This window comes from Hyaena hyaena, unplaced genomic scaffold (assembly GCF_003009895.1).
Source record: "Hyaena hyaena isolate Hyena2069 unplaced genomic scaffold, ASM300989v1 scaffold_266, whole genome shotgun sequence".
Lineage (NCBI taxonomy): Eukaryota > Metazoa > Chordata > Mammalia > Carnivora > Hyaenidae > Hyaena > Hyaena hyaena.
In genome coordinates this window covers 2,003,438-2,019,306 of record NW_024080900.1, presented here as the reverse complement: position 1 = coordinate 2,019,306, position 15,869 = coordinate 2,003,438, and the positions used below count along the sequence as shown (strand labels likewise).

Here is a 15,869-nt window from a genome sequence, read left to right as displayed (position 1 = left end):
AGCAGGGTGATAGTCATTCTTAATGAAGAAAAATGATGGTCCCCATTTCTACCACAGACCATGCAAGAATAAACGGCATGTTGCTTTCAGGTAAAACTCGATTGGCCTCCAAGAGACACAGTTTACCTCTAAGAAGGGGTCACTACCAGCAGGTTTCACTGAAGGGTGCACCGCCACCTCTACTGAGAGTCACAAATGTTGGGAGGAATACCCATCTGTTTGGATGGTTAAGGGGAAGATTATCTACAGTCAGAGGGAAGCATGCCAAGTGATTCTTTGCAATTCCCAAGCTTTGATGATAATACAACTGAACATACTAAATGCTGCTGTTCCTAACATAGGGCTGCTGACAAAGTTCCCAAGGGATTCCTCGGGCCAGAATCCCCCTTTAAAGACCCATGGTCTAAGTCAGCTGGGGGTGGGTATATTCAAAGAGCAGTAACAACCCGCTCTAATTAGACACAGCCTCCTAAGGGAAGCATCAACAGAGCAATGAGACTGGCACTAGTAAATTAAGTTTTTAAAATCCTGTTACAATCACTCCCCTGACATATCCCCTTTCCTTAGGCTCCACTCAGTTATTCTGTATTTATTGTAATTACTTTAGTAATAAGATTTGTTTTCTTGTTATTATATATATTACTGTGCAGAGTATAAAAAAAAATAATAGCCAAAAAGAGTTATGTTTCTTATTTATCTCCTTGGCCGTTATTGGGCCAGGGGGAGGGGGAGGGAGCAGCGAGAGGCTGTAAATAGAAAAGAAAGTGTTTCCTGAGGAGTGAAGATGTATAGGAGCATATTTGCAAGAAGGAAGCAGGGCAATGAAGGAATAAGGCAAATAATTCAAAAGGGCTAGGTGGCTCAGAGAGATAAATAACTGAGGAAAAGACAACCTGGAAGTCGGACCAGGGAGGGTGGCTCCCCATTAGCAAGGCTTATATGCTGCCTTTGACTTTCCTGTTTGTAAACTCTGGCCTCTAGCAGAAGGGCCCCAAACATGGAGAGCACAGGCCCCAGGCAAATACTCAGGGCCAGCCTGACAGGTGCAATTCCTTCTGGTTCCTGACGGGGCACACTTTCCTAGGAGAAGGAGCTCCCAAGGATGGGTGGGCCATAGGGCTGTGATTGGCTGGGTATTCAGACAGGCAGTCCCCAGGCTGAGAAGAAGACAGGTCCTCTCCCAACCACAGACACTGCTCATGGAATGCTATGGGAGATGGTCTGAAGGTGTTTGTAGGCTGACTCTAAAACACAAGAAGCCAGGCTTTTGTCCATTCCAATGGGAAAACTAAATCTATTTTAAGAGTAAGCATGAGGAGGGAAAAAGGCATTAGCTGAATTTTTCCAGTTCTCAGCTTTCTCTACTGTTATATATTTTATACAATTTATTCAATCCTACATCCTCTCCGTAATTTTAAAAATTACAAGGAGAAGCAAAATTTTAGTTTTTTTTGTGTGTGCATATATACACACACCCACACACACCCACACACACACATATATATGTGTATACACACATAATATATTACATAGTAAAATATATTTAAAATATATGTGTATATTATATATGGAAATATTCTATATACTATATATTATGAAATATAAACTTACATATATTGCATTATATAAAAAATGAAGGTGTCTCTATCACTTTTTTCAACTTGGACACTGTCCCTCCCTCTACAGAGTTTCTATCCCACTGCAGTACCTTATCTTGGATCCCTTTGAAGAACTGAGAGATGAAAGCAGGAAGATCATTAAGGCTGTTTGGCTCAGCTATTGAGAAGAGCTTTGCATGGCCTACCAGTGAAATTCAGGCATTAGAACACAATCAGAGGAACCTTTACTTTTATACTTTCAGACAGTGCTTAACAGTTTCAAAGTACTACAGTATTTGATCATGATACTAATCAAGTGAGGTGCCATGGTTAGGGCTTAGTAGCCTCTTAATAAGTTCAAGAAGCAGGAGTGGAGAGGTTAAATGATTTGTCCAAAGCCACATGGCTGAAAAGAAACCAATTTTGACCAGAGCCTGCGCGTTCTGATTGCCCAGTGGGGATTCCTTGTACTGAATCACAGTCACAATCATTCCAGATGGGGAAAAAAAAGAGAGTCATCAAAACAAGGAAAAGCACAAATTGTTTCCTTTGCAAAAGGCACTGAGATCTTATTATGACTCTGATAACAAGGAGACAGGCTCTCCCTCTTCCCTTGTGAAAGCGCCCAGAGAGTAAATGGCAAAGAAAAAGCACCCTCAGTTTTGGCATGGATTGTTAGGGCTGTGCTTCCTATTGTTCAGATATAGCCTCTCATATATTTCAGGGAGCCATGCAACATACGTCTCTAAGTACATGGTAGATATGATGGGAATTGAGAAATAACACATCCATATCGCACCCAAGGGTTTGCTTTATAAAGACTTCTAAGTGTACATTGAAAGAAAGTATTAGGCAAAGAGATCCCGAGAAAAGAGATGTCTGAAAGGGAGGTTGAGAAAGAAGAGCCGTTCATCTACCTCCCTCCTTGCCTACATCCCTTCCCCCATTTCTTCCTCCTCCAGGGAAGGAATGGAGAAGCACCAGAATGCAGAGATCAGAAGCTGCCCAGCCAATGAGGGAGCAAAGCATTTAACAAACAAGCACATTTCCCCAAGAGCCTCAGCCCGAACTTGATCAATGATTCTGCAACATTGAATCATTTTTAATTTAATGCTTCTGGGAAGTGAGGGGGGGTAGAAACCCATCAACTACAGGCACAGTTGGCAAGAGCTGGGTATTAGCATTTGGCAGCATTTATTATTGCTGTTTATGATGGCATAAATTAGGTTTATGCTGATATAATTAATAACCCTAAATTTAGGAATAATAAATAGTAATATTTGTTCAGAACTGCAATGTCTGAGGAAGGCAAATGGAGTACTCAAGCTCCTGACTCCTTCTCTGTGCTTAGGAAGGGGTGTGAGCAAGGAAGCCCCTGGGAAAGCTCTCCCACAACTCTCTGCCCCTAGGACTATGCATCATTTAAAACTATGCAAATGACTTACAGCAGGACCTTAAGAGTTCCCAGAGCAAATAATTTTTATTTTGATCTCTATGAATAAGTTCATCTGCAAGACTAACGTGCCACATTTCCCTCTCGAACCAGGACCCTCAATGTTGTCTTAGCCCACATGATTGCTACAGGGTACGGACAGAGGTTTGGACAGCTGCACTAAACACCATGTTCTTCATGCATCCCTCTACTTCCTTCCACATTGTAGGAGAATCTTGGATGTTCCACAAAATCCCCGTAGACCATGATTTCAGAATTACTGACAGACATTTGCAAGGGAAGAATTCAAGGAAAAAAAATAAATAACAGTCACTTCTGCATCTTTTTAAAAAATTTAAATGTGTATCTGCCTTTCGTTTTATAAAATTGTAAAAAAAAATCTGTGAGATTAAAACATTCCTATAAATGTTCCCTTTAGGAGAATATCTCAGCATCTGATAATGGACAGAGACCTCCTCCTTTTTTTTTCTTCCTTCAGTGAAGGCAAGAGGTAAATGAAGAAAATTAGTTCCTTGGACCAAATAATCCCTTCTGGAGCAGAATAACATTTCCCCCCATTTTCAAATATAAGGAAGGCAAGTAAAGCAAAGAGAAAGACATTAAATACCCTTTGCTCATGTCTCCCCAGAGATCCTTAACATAGAGACACACAAACAGGGTAGAATCAGACCCAGATTGGCATTGCTGTCCAAATAGCCAACCTCTGCTCCATGTCCAAAATGTTTTATTTTTCCTAAAACAAATAGAGCAAAAATATCCATCCTCTGTTAACTGTGATCTGTTCCAAACAGTACAAACTGGCAAAAAATAGCCTAAATTTTTAAAGTACATGACTTCACGTTTATGTTCCTTGTCAGCTCCCCAGAAGGGCCAGTGAGTTCCAAGGTGAGAGAATGGCTGATTGCTCTAGGTTAAGTTTTCCTTGCTGAGAAATATGATCTCTGGCTTGCAAACATTCCACAGGGAGATTCCACAGCAGGAACTTTGGATTCCCCTGGCCTTGCTTGAGAAAGAACTTGGGGCTGAAACTCTGGAACAAGTTTTAAAGGGGAGTATTACTCTCACATCATATCATGGCATTTCATCATGACCATCAGCATCATTGGTGCAGATCACGTGGACTCCATCACTCAGCTTCCCAGAGGCCACGAGGCATGGAGAACTTTCTCCTGATAGGCTCTCCAGCTGAGGTCATCTAAGCCTTCAGAGGGGGGAACACAATGTCTTGCTGAGGAAAATGGAGACCTACAGGGAGAGTGCCCATGTGACAGCTAGTCTCCCTCTGCCTTTACTGGTCCCTCTTGCTTTTCCCTGTCCCTCCTTCTCCCCTCTACAGAGGATCCCTGATCTACTGCCTTTGCTTTGCAGGAAATACCACAAAGCTCACACCCATAGGCACACTGAAAATTAGTGCTTCAGAACCCAAATATGGACAACAGGTCCATAGAAGACCCACAGGACCTAACAGGAGCTCTGAGGGCATAAATCCTGCCAGCCTGGAAGGATCCAGAGGCCCCATACTTATTAAACCCTACCCTGCTGGAAATTGCCCAGACAATAAACCAAGCTCCCCGATGTGTTTGTCCAGCTGTTTGTCCAAGACAGTGGATGATGACTAAGACAAAGAGAAGAAAAGGAGAAGACCAAGTAATTGCAATGCCCACAGGCTCAATAAGAACCACCCCTCACATGGGTAGGATACAAATTCTCCCTTGCTGTCTAACATACAATAAAAGATTATTGGTGGTACACCAATACTTAAGTGCTAATATGTAACTAAATATGGTTCCAACAGTTTTTTTTTTTTTTACAAATAGTTTATTGTCAAATTAGTTTCCACATAACACCCAGTGCTCATCCCCCACAAGTGTCCTCCAACAGTTAATTTCTAATAGAAGTGGCTTAAAGCCTTTTAGAATCCTTGCTCTGGTCTAGAATGATCTACGTGGATATCCACACCTTTAAACGCTTTAGAAAGGTAAGGTGCACCCGGGGTTAGATTTAATACACATCTGTTAGGCTCCAACCACTTCCCAGACTCCGTGCTAAAAACTTTCAAGAGGAGAGTCACCAAAATGACTCCCTAGAAGGTTTGATGTAAGTGGAGCTCACAGCCAAGTGGAACGAACATGAACTTTGCAACCAGGCCAGTCTGGTTGCAGACTCCGAAACATCAGCTATGTGGTTGACCTCATGTGTCCCATCCAATCTTTGGCGTGTGTGTGTGTGTGTGTGTGTGTGTGTGTGTGTGTGTGTGTTTCATCTGCAGAATGGGAGTAAGATTTTTTTTATAAGTATAAAAAAATCAAAATTAAAATCCTATTTTTCTCTTATCAGATTGGCAAAAAAATTTAAAAGACTGTTAAAATGTGGTGTTGACAACAGTGTGGGGGCCAGGTACTTTCACCCATTAGAGGTGGGAATATATACTTGCACACTTTCCAAATAATCTGGTCATATATGTATTAAATGTAAAATATGCATAACATTCAACTCAACAGACTGCTTTGAGAATTTATCATAAGGAAATACCCAGAGAAATTCACCAAGAGAAAACAAGAATATTCTATTATTCATAATGGAGAATTGTTTAAATTCATTACAGGCCCATCAATACTATAACAGTGCTAGTTTGAAAACTAATAACACCTGGGGTGCCTGGGTGGCTCAATCAGCTAAGTGTCTGGCTTTGGCTCAGGTCATGATCTCATAGTTCACGGGTTCAAGCCCTGTATCAGGCTCTGTGCTAATAGCTCAAAGTCTGGAGCCTGCTTCAGATTCGGTGTCTCCCTCTCTCTCTGCCCCTCCCCTGCTCACAGTCTGTCTCTCTTTGCCTCTCAAAAAATAAACAAGTGTTAAAAAAAATAAGAAAAAACACAAATAATGCTGCTTGTATTTTTTACCATAGGAAGATGTTGTTAGTTTAGAAACTACTATAAAATATATGATCTTACTTAAGTTAATATATATGCATATTAGGCAAATATATTTACATAATATATAATACAAATATATACGTAATATAAACATATATGTATTCATATATCATATAATGTATAATTATATATAATTAAAAAGAGATTGCTGATATACCTGAAGCTGTTAAGTTACAAACAAATGGCAAAAGAATCTTCTCCAACTTGACAATAGCGTTTATGTCTGGGCAGCCTAATTTGGGAAGGGCCCCCTTGTTGGGAAATTCCAGAAATGCTGTATAATTACCAGAGAGTATAATGATGTGAACAATGTCCTTTGAAGTAATGCAACTCAATAGCCCTGAATTTGGGTGCTTTTTAGTTTCTTCTTTCAGCTACTTCTCTACACTGGAATTTTCTACAATAATGATGCATCATTTCTTTTCTTTGCATTGGAAACCATAAAAGAAACCATTCTACTTTTTGAAAACAAAGAAGTCACATACATACAGTAATAACCCTGATGCTAGTGCATGTCTAGAACTCAGCTAATGGATGCTTTGTGCTTGTTTTTTTTTCTTTTTTTTTTTTTTTTTTTTAAGGTGAGGTGTCACTCTCCACTTATTTTTTAATGTTTATATTAGAGAGAGAGAACTCTGGTGAGGGGCAGCAAGTGAAACAGAGGATCAAAAGTGGTCTCTGCACTGACAGCAGAGAGCCCAAACCACGAACTGTGAGATCACAACCTGAGCCGAAGTCAGAAGCTCAACTGACTGAGCCACCCAGGCGCCCCTGTTCTTGCTTTTCACCAACCATCTCTGAGCTCTCTGCCTTGTCACACTGCAGCTAAAGTGCAAATTACCACGTTCAGACTCTCTTGCCAGTTGGCTTCCTGGTAGGTTCTGCCAACAGGAGGTATTGGAGGGAGAGGAAGAAAAGGACACCTCTTCCCCCCACCTCCCTGCTTTCCAGTTCCAGTTACTAAGACTACAGTGGCAGCAGGCAACTAGCTCAAGCTCTGATCCATCACTGCCCCCTTACAGGTGACAGCCGCAGGCAGACAGGTCCCCTTGGCATTCAGACACAGGTCACTCTACACTCTTCTACTCTCTCAGCTGTCCTCTCTGAGCCACTGAAGCCCTTGCCAGGTCAGACCCTCTTCTCAGAGTTCCAAACACCAGCCAGTTAGAGCCCTCCAGGCCCCATTTCCATTCACTCCGCCTTTTCCCCTGTTCTCTGCTCCCTTTGCAGGTGGTCCCTTACTCTGCAGTTATTAGTCTCTTGGCTTCTTTTGTGTCCCTTTCTGAACTTTTAGACGTCTGCCATCTATGGGAACCAAATCTCATCTTTTGAAACATCTAATATCTTGGCTGTACCATGGACCATTTTTATAATTAGAAAACAATAAATCTATTTTATTTTTTGATACCCCAATTCTTCTGTGCATAACTCTGAAACATATCTATTGTATTTGTTATTCACTGGTCCCTTAGTAAGTTCTCTAAGTAGGACTGCCTCTTATCCCCTTCACCAGTCTTGGGCATAGATGCTTTCTATCAATCTCAATAGCATGGCTGAAAAGAGATGGAAAGGCTTATCAACACTTTACTAAAGAATAAATTATATAACAGAAGATAACTACCTGCTGGGGCACTTGGGTGGCTCAGTTGGTTAAGTGCCCAACTTCAGCTCAGGTGATGATCTCATGGTTCATGAATTTGAGCCCTGCATCAGACTCTGTTGAGAGCTCAGAGCCTGAAGCCTGCTTCAGATTCTCTGTCTGTCTGTCTGTCTCTCTCTCTCTCTGCCCCTCCACTGTGTGTGTGTGTTCCTCTCCCTCCTCCCCTTTCTCTCTCTCACTCTCTCTCAAAAATAAACATTAAAAAAATTTTTCAAAAGAAGATAACTACTCATAGAACATTTAAAACTGATTATTGGTAGAAGTGTTCTCATTATCAAGTAGCCACTTAAGGGATTCCTTCTTCTGGCTTCCTCCAAATGATAGATGCCACCTTTCCTCTGCCACCTCTGGTTAGAACAGAGTTTCTCCAATTTCAAGCTCAGAGGAATTAGCTCTTCTCCTTCAAGGCCCATTTTCCAGACATCTTTTATTGTTCCATGTCCAGGATGCTTGACAATGGGAATAACCAATGCTATTTTCTGACACTTACAGGGAAACTTCATGGGCAGTAGCACCATGGGTCATAGTACAAACACCACATATGCGTTGATCTGACATGAGCTAAAGACCAAGCAGACAAACCCTAGGCTACTTATATGATTGTGTGCAGGTGGGGATAGTGCAGCCCAAGCACTATCTGCTGTGGAACTTCTCACCGATCTGTTGTCAGGGAGCTCAGTGAGTATCCTCCATTCTTACTTGTGTAAATTGAAAGAAAATAATAAAATTACATACTTACTATGGCCCATTTTTTTCTAAATGTAACTGATCTGTGAGATCCCAAAGTCTAAGAAGCAACCACCACTAAATGTGATTCTATTGAAGTGATCTGAAATACATTAAAAGGTTAGAGTTGAAGTCATATTAGAGGGAAGCCCTGAGCATATCCAAACAGGAGGGAAGAGACATGGATCTGCTGACGCTGAAAGGATCCCAATGGAGATAATTATCAGCCCGTTGTGATCAGAAATAGTCAGCTGAATTAAAATATACTACAGAATGGGCATGGAGGCTCCAGGACAAAAAATATCCAAAATTAGCTGTGTGTCACCTACTGCCAAAAGCTGGCAGCAACAGGAAAGCTGGATATGTTCTCCAATGGAGAAGGCTGGCAGGGCAAGGCCATGTCAAGGCTAAAGACAGGCTGGAAATTCAGATCCCATGGAAGATGACTGATGATGATGAGGATGAGCCAGTTCATTCATTCTGGGTCCAAGACCAAGGCTGTGTGTAGGTTCATCCCCAGCACATGGGATATGAAGGTCCACATCAACAAGACTAACTTCAGAGACCACATGGTGATTAGTCAGTAGCGCTGAGGCCCTACTTGCTTCTGCATCCAAAGTTGGGAAGAGCTGGTTGACCAAAATGAACATGAGCTATGGAACCAGACAGAGTGGGTTCATAGATCAGCTGTGCCACAAGCTAGCCATCTAACCTTGGGCACAGGTGTGTGTGTGTGTGCGTGCGCACGTACACGTGCCCACCTGTGTACATCCATGTACACAAACACCTCAGTGTTTCAGGTATCTAGATAATTTCTCATTCCATTCCTGTCTTGGACAAGCTTTCTGATCTGGGATAACTCATTTTTTACCTCTTTAGTTTCAGTTTCCTTAACATTTGAAGGACTGGGACCAAATAACATATATGAACCCTCCTAGCTAGAACATTTTAAGTTTTTGTTTTTGTTTCATTTTAATGCCCTTATATCCCTTAAATCCCAAAAGTAGTATGGGGCAGAGAGAAGTTCTGGTCCTGTTTCTGTAATACCAGCCCCTTAAACTCCACCCAAGACTTCACTCCTGTGTACTCAAGTTTCCCCATCTAGAAATTAGATAGAAGACTTGTCTTTGGGGGCATAGTTACAATTACCTAAGAAATCTATGTAAAAGAACAGGTCCTTTCTCAGCCCATAAAAGATCTGAATGATTTTTTTTTTCTATAGGTAAAGTCTGTGAGTTCTCTTATTGTAGTAAAATAAAGCCTTTACAACCCACGGTGGAGTAAAAGAATATTGGCACTAACTTTAAATGGCCCCAAATAGTTTAAATTGTCAAGATTTTTTATCTGATTTTTATAGTTTCATTTGTTTCCCCCAGAGCATTCATCTATTGCTTCTTAATACCTTGGTGTGTTTACTCATAGTATGCCCTCTGCTCTTTATTACTGTTTGTTTCTGTTCCACAATGGCCTTGAAGGAGAAAATCAAGTTGGTAGAGTTGTATATATACTAAGAATCAATATACTCCAATTCTCCTGTGAATAAAATGCTGGGCTGTGTGTTGACTTTATAAAAATTATTTTGTCACTACATTATACCCAACAACAAAAGTCCAAAAATTGGAAACCATGCTAGATTTCTTCAACCTCTCACTTATATGTCATGCCAACCTATTAAAGAATCACCTCCCTTTTCCCCACTTCACACTCTGACCAAGCCGCCATTATCACTTCTGCCCTCACCCAATTTGTTGAACCCCTGGCCTTTTATTCCATGTAGAAAAGAGTTTTAAGAGTCAATGATCCTCCTGGATTACTTAGAACTCAGCCCAATTCTATATAATCAACCAGGCCAGCAAGATGGTAGATCGCTTCTTTTGGAAACCATTTTTGTATTTTGTTTTCCTGTTACAGACGTGTGTTGCTAAGAGATTTTGCCTTGGCAAGACCCACTGTATTATTGCTGGAAAACATGGGCTTTGTCTCTCTGACCACTGTTATCAAAACCTCTCAGCCATCCGCAGAGGCTCCATTACCATCACCACAAAGACAACTACTCTACTTTTACACATTCTTACATTCTCCATGGGGGCCCATGATTATTTGTGAAAAAAGAGTACAATGTAGTAAGCTAAGTACCAAACTTTGATCTAGGCTCTCTAATCTTCATGCAAAGATGGTTTCTTTGCTGTTCAGATGACACACAGGACAGTTCAGTTACCTTTAAGAAATCTATTAGTTAAAATGTGCCCAGAGAAAACTGCTGAAGATCAGTACATCAGAAAAAATATCACATAAACAACCTTTAGGTGAACTGCATTAAACTCAGATAGGACTTCACATGGGAATACTAAGGCATGTAAAAGGGAGATTCAATTTTATCCATGGGCTATCCCAAGGTAAGACTGTATAAAATGTTTGAAGTTCACAGGGCAAAGATCAAAGCACAGGAAAATATAGTCACCTCGTTGTGCAAAACGGAATGGACATGCCCTGAAATGGAATGTCAATCACAGAAGTTCAAGGAGACATTAGATGAACCATGTCTGGTAGGTTCTCAAAAGGGCTCATGAGCTGAGACCTTTCCATGCTTTTACAGTGAGATGTTATGCATCCATTGCAGTCTCAAGTCTTTGCTAGTGATGTGCTATAGCCTGCGGATTTCCTATCAGTAGAATAACACTATGATTTCCATGTCCCTTCCAGCCAAAATTGCTGGAGTGATCCAAGTGATCTATGATGTGCCTTGAGCTCCATGATGAAAGATGCTACATTAAAAAATAAAGGGTAATTTTAATCATAATAAATAATGGTAATGATGATGAATGGTGGTGTCACTGAGAAGAAGCTGGTCTGCCATTAGGGAGTCCAAAACAGCCAGCTGTGAGACGAAAAGGTGTCCAGGCCAGGAGGACACTCTGTGACTAAGACCACATTAACCTTTCAGACAAAGACCTGGATCAAGCCCCTCATTTGGAGGTGTGAGCAGTTGAAATGGAAGAAACTATAATACTTAGCCCTGAGCTTGAATACTGCATTAGGCTTATGAGACATTTTCCCAGGCAGGTCAATAGGGAGCATGTTACCTTATTCTTCCAACAGAAGAGAAAAGTCAGTAGGTCAGGGGAAGAGCCAGATTCCAAAATAGGGTTATAACCCTAAGGCCAGCACTCTTTCCATTCTCTACCAGTCCCCAGAAAATTCAATGGAAAGAGAAACTTTAGAAAAGAGCCAACTTGGATGCGAGCATGCTGAAATGGGATCACGCCCCTCAAGATGGCTTGCATAGCTGTTTTCCATCCATTTAGACTGAGAGAGCTTGCTAGTGAAATCCTGGGCCCCTCACACAGGGAGGAGTCACTCATTAATTAATTAAAGACCTATTCTCTGGGGCCATCATAGCATGTGGGAGGAACCCACTGACTTCTGTTGGACCAGAAGAGAACACTGCTCTAGAGTTTTGTCCAGCTTGAGATCTACGAAGGCTAACTTCTTCCAGAGGCCTAATTAATGCTCCTGACTGGGAAGACTTGGCCTCTTGCTTCTCACATGTGCTTGAAGGCCAATCAGTCACCATAGACAAAGTCAAAGGACCCTGCTCTTTGCCCATCAAAAACCTCCACCAAAAGCTAGGGATTCTGGGAGCTACAAAAGCAGGAAACTTGCTACGAACAAATGAATCACTTAACTTCTTTGCCTTTCTTTCTTTCTTTCTTTCTTCCTTTTCTTTTGGTATCTATTAAAATTTTATTTTTAAAGTCTATAGTTTTGACTTGCTTGCATTTTGGCATAATTTAACATATTTTATCATTTGGAATGTATTCTGATCCTCTTTTTATATTTTATCATCTTTATATTTCTATTTTTTTAAACTTACCAGTATTCTTTTTTGTGCTTTTCCTTTGAAGCGAGTCTATTCTCAGCTGTTTAACATGTATTTTGCTTTTTCTCTTAAAGAAATTAATTACTATTTTATCTTTCTTAAAACAGTCTCTTTACTTAGTTGAAACCATTTTAACTTTATCTCTTTGAAATTTTTGTTTTCTTTTTCATACAATTTTTAATAATTCTCATTTTACCTCTTGTTTCACCTTTTGATATTGTTCTGTTTTCTCAGTTTTCTAAACTTGTGCTTTGCTTCTTCAATACTGACATTTTTTTAAGTAGGCTTCACTTCCAATGCAGAGCCCAACACGGGGTTCAAACTGACAACACAGAGATCAAGACCTGAGCTGAGATCCAGAGTCAGATGCCCAGCCAACTGAGCCACCCAGCCACCCCCAATACCGACAATTAAGTTATAAGTTGTTTTCATTTATAGCTTCTGCAATTATTTTTCTTTTAATTGTTCTATTTATCTTATGTTCTGTTTTTCTCACAGGATACCAATGTCCATTCCTATAGTAAAAAGACTTCTGTGACCACGGGAAGAGGCTGTAGTCTCTTTCCCCAAGGGTTGAGAATTTGTGAACATTAATCCTGCCTCCCCTATCCACTGGCCATGGGACCCTGGGGACCTGCTCTGGTATCTGGCCTTCAGATCACAAACTCTGAAAATGCTGCTCCTTCCAAAAGACCTCATCAGACACTGGACTTCATCTTTCCTGTTAATGTATTCTGAAGGCATGGAGGAGTACTATGAGGAGCACCACCCCTTCCATCTGCTTTCACAGTCACTTTCAACCCCGCCAGTCATCCATTCAGATAAGGTGACACCCTTACTGGAGCTATATACAGAACCCAGTACAATACAACTCAATAAAGATTTCTCTGTAGTAAATATCAGTAAGTAAATTAAGTACTAGTCTTAACTGCGATGAAATCAGAATCTGAGTTTTGTCTTTGCCACTGACCTAGCATGTGACCTGGGCAAATCACTTGATCACCATGCCCACTCATTTTCTCCTTTTTCTAAAAGAAAAAAAAAAAAAGACTATTAGACCAGATTACTTCTAGGGACTCCTCTAGAATTAAGTGCCTATGGGTCTATGCCCTTCTATTCAAAGAAAACTGATACAACATCATTGTGTGTGGAGAGTACATTGTCATTTGTACCAGCTAACAGAAGCCCAAGAGGATTTATTTCTGCCAGAGTATGGCCTCTCCAATCACACCCACTGAGAGACACAATGTGTCACAATGGTGACATAAATGAGGACCCAGCTGAGCTGGGTGCCTGACATACTTGCCATTGATGACACCATCGGGATTGAGCATGGGGATGATCTTGAAAATGAAGTTTTCCCTCAGGAGTCTAGCCACAGGGTCACTGCTGACCAGGAACTCCAAGGCCCCTTTCATCACCCAGCTGGCATTGCTTTCCCCTGGGTGCACTCGGGCAGTGATCACCTGGTATGGGCGCTGCCCTGCAGAAAAAGGAACACAAGAAAATTAAACCTAAGTACACTTTCCATTTCCAACAAGACAATTTTCCATGGGTCAGAATTATACCTGACTGGCATCAAGTCCAAAATAGGTTGATTGTTTCCCATACATATCTGATCTACACTTATCCATTTTCCATCTGTCTCTATAGTCTGCAAGACTCAAGAAAATATAAACTTAAAGCTCACGGCTGTTATCAAAAGCGTAAGTACTTAGTGGCATGAAAAGAACATAAGAAGCAGATTTCATCAAGATAACCAAAGGAACAATTAACTCTCTAGGATCCAATAGCACAGTGCTGGATGTCACAGATCTGAAATTAAATCTTATCAGTTTTAAGACCTTGAGTGAATAATTTAATCCCTCATCTGTAAAATGGGGACAATGATATTGATCTTGTGTGGTTATTATAAAAAGAGAAAGATGTAAATATGGTACTTGGAACATTGCTCACCATTCACTACAGGTTAGTTTCTTCCACCTCAATTATGAGGTCTGTGGGTAAGAGGGTCCCTCTTGTTCCCCAGTGGAAATGGGATTCAAGGATAGAACTTGTGCTGGGAACTTTATGTCTGTAAGACACTCCACTTAAACTCTGAGAAAGATTTCATAAGATTTGACAACTCCAACTCAATCATGGTGTTACAATACTTTCCTTTCAGAAGGAATCAGAAAAACACTGTCTTCTCAATAACAGGGAGCATATTGATCTGAAGACACTATGGAGAATGCATTGATGAGCAAAAGATGGGGTTTTTCCTTTGTTGCTAGAAAACATCTGGACCGTTGTAATGTTGAGGTATATTCTGGGACCATATCTTGGCTCAGGTAAAAGACATTTTGATTGATTAGTGGTGTCTATCACTGGGGAAGAGGGCAGAAGATGTGGCATGACACCAGAAGTTCACCACATCTGCTCTAACCCCTTGTCCGACTGTGTGTGTGTGTGTGTGTGTGTGTGTGTGTGTGTTTCTGACTCTCCTTTCCTTCTGTAGCCTCACCCAATTCCTTATTGCTCCTAAACCCACTTGGATGACAAGATCTAAGCATTTGCCAAGAATAAATACCCCGGCACTAAGCAGCCTAAAAGTTAAACTAATCATTTCTTTCCATATCATTCAAATCACTAAGTTAAATATGGCTTTCTTTCTTTTTTGAGGGAACACACTGTGTCTCCAGTTCGGTACATTGAAAGTGAAAACTGAATAACACTCAGTAACAGATCTAAAGGACAGGTAATCATGAATTATATTATCATCATCATCAATTAGGACAAAAACTACTATCTGTTGACAAGATTGAGACCTAGGTTTGAGGAGCAGAGGTCAGTACATTTTTATTGCCTATGGTGAGAGCAGATCAGGTCAGCCCCTTAAGGTTCATTTACATACTGAGGATAATATTGGGTTGTTTTTCCCTAAGCAGGTGTCTTGAGCATATTCCAGGAACTATAGGAGCCACAGGATATAAAATTTGAATAAATTAGAGTCCTTGTTATGTAAGGGGCCATAGCCTTTGCCGGTAGTGACAAACACGAGCAAATAATGAATGGCAAGTGCACTAATGGAAGTGTACATCAAGTACCAAAAACAGATCTGACTTAGAGAGGGAAGGGTGTTTCCAGAGGTCTGATGCTATCTGAGCTGAGTCTTGTAGAATGAGTATCATCCTACAGGAGAGAAGGTAAGGAAATATTTTCCAAGTAAAGAAAAAGGTACATGCAAAAAACACAGAAAAGTAAAAATTGGGACAGTTAAGAATAAAGGAAACGAGTGGCTGAAACAAAGGATTGAGGATAGTAACACATGAATTTAGGATAGGAGGCTGGTATCAAACTAGTAAGGTCTTCCTAATGTATTTTATGTAGGGATTTAGACTTTATTCTATAGATTAGAAGTTCTCAACCATGGAGTCAGAGTCTCGTTGGTATGGCATGGCCAGTGCAGGGGTCTACTGAAGAACCACTATACACATGGCATAAACTGCTGTTGTCTGTCCCGTAGCCTTCTCCCCTTCTTTTTGACTACCAGACTCAATTCTGGGGGTGAAAGGATGTGCCTAGATTTAAACACCAAACTTCATGGATCCTCTTGTAGGGAAGAGTGGCCAAGTGA

At 40.8% G+C, this 15,869-nt stretch overlaps 1 protein-coding gene across 1 annotated transcript in view; it reads right to left on the bottom strand.

The window, feature by feature from the left end:
- AGBL1 (ATP/GTP binding protein like 1) overlaps positions 1-15,869 on the bottom strand; it is a 492,407-nt gene that overhangs the window by 222,230 nt on the left and 254,308 nt on the right. Inside the window, exon 18 of the mRNA XM_039245764.1 lies at positions 13,556-13,736. Within this exon, the coding sequence (XP_039101695.1) occupies positions 13,556-13,736 (181 nt within the window). The remainder of the gene's footprint in view (positions 1-13,555; positions 13,737-15,869) is intronic.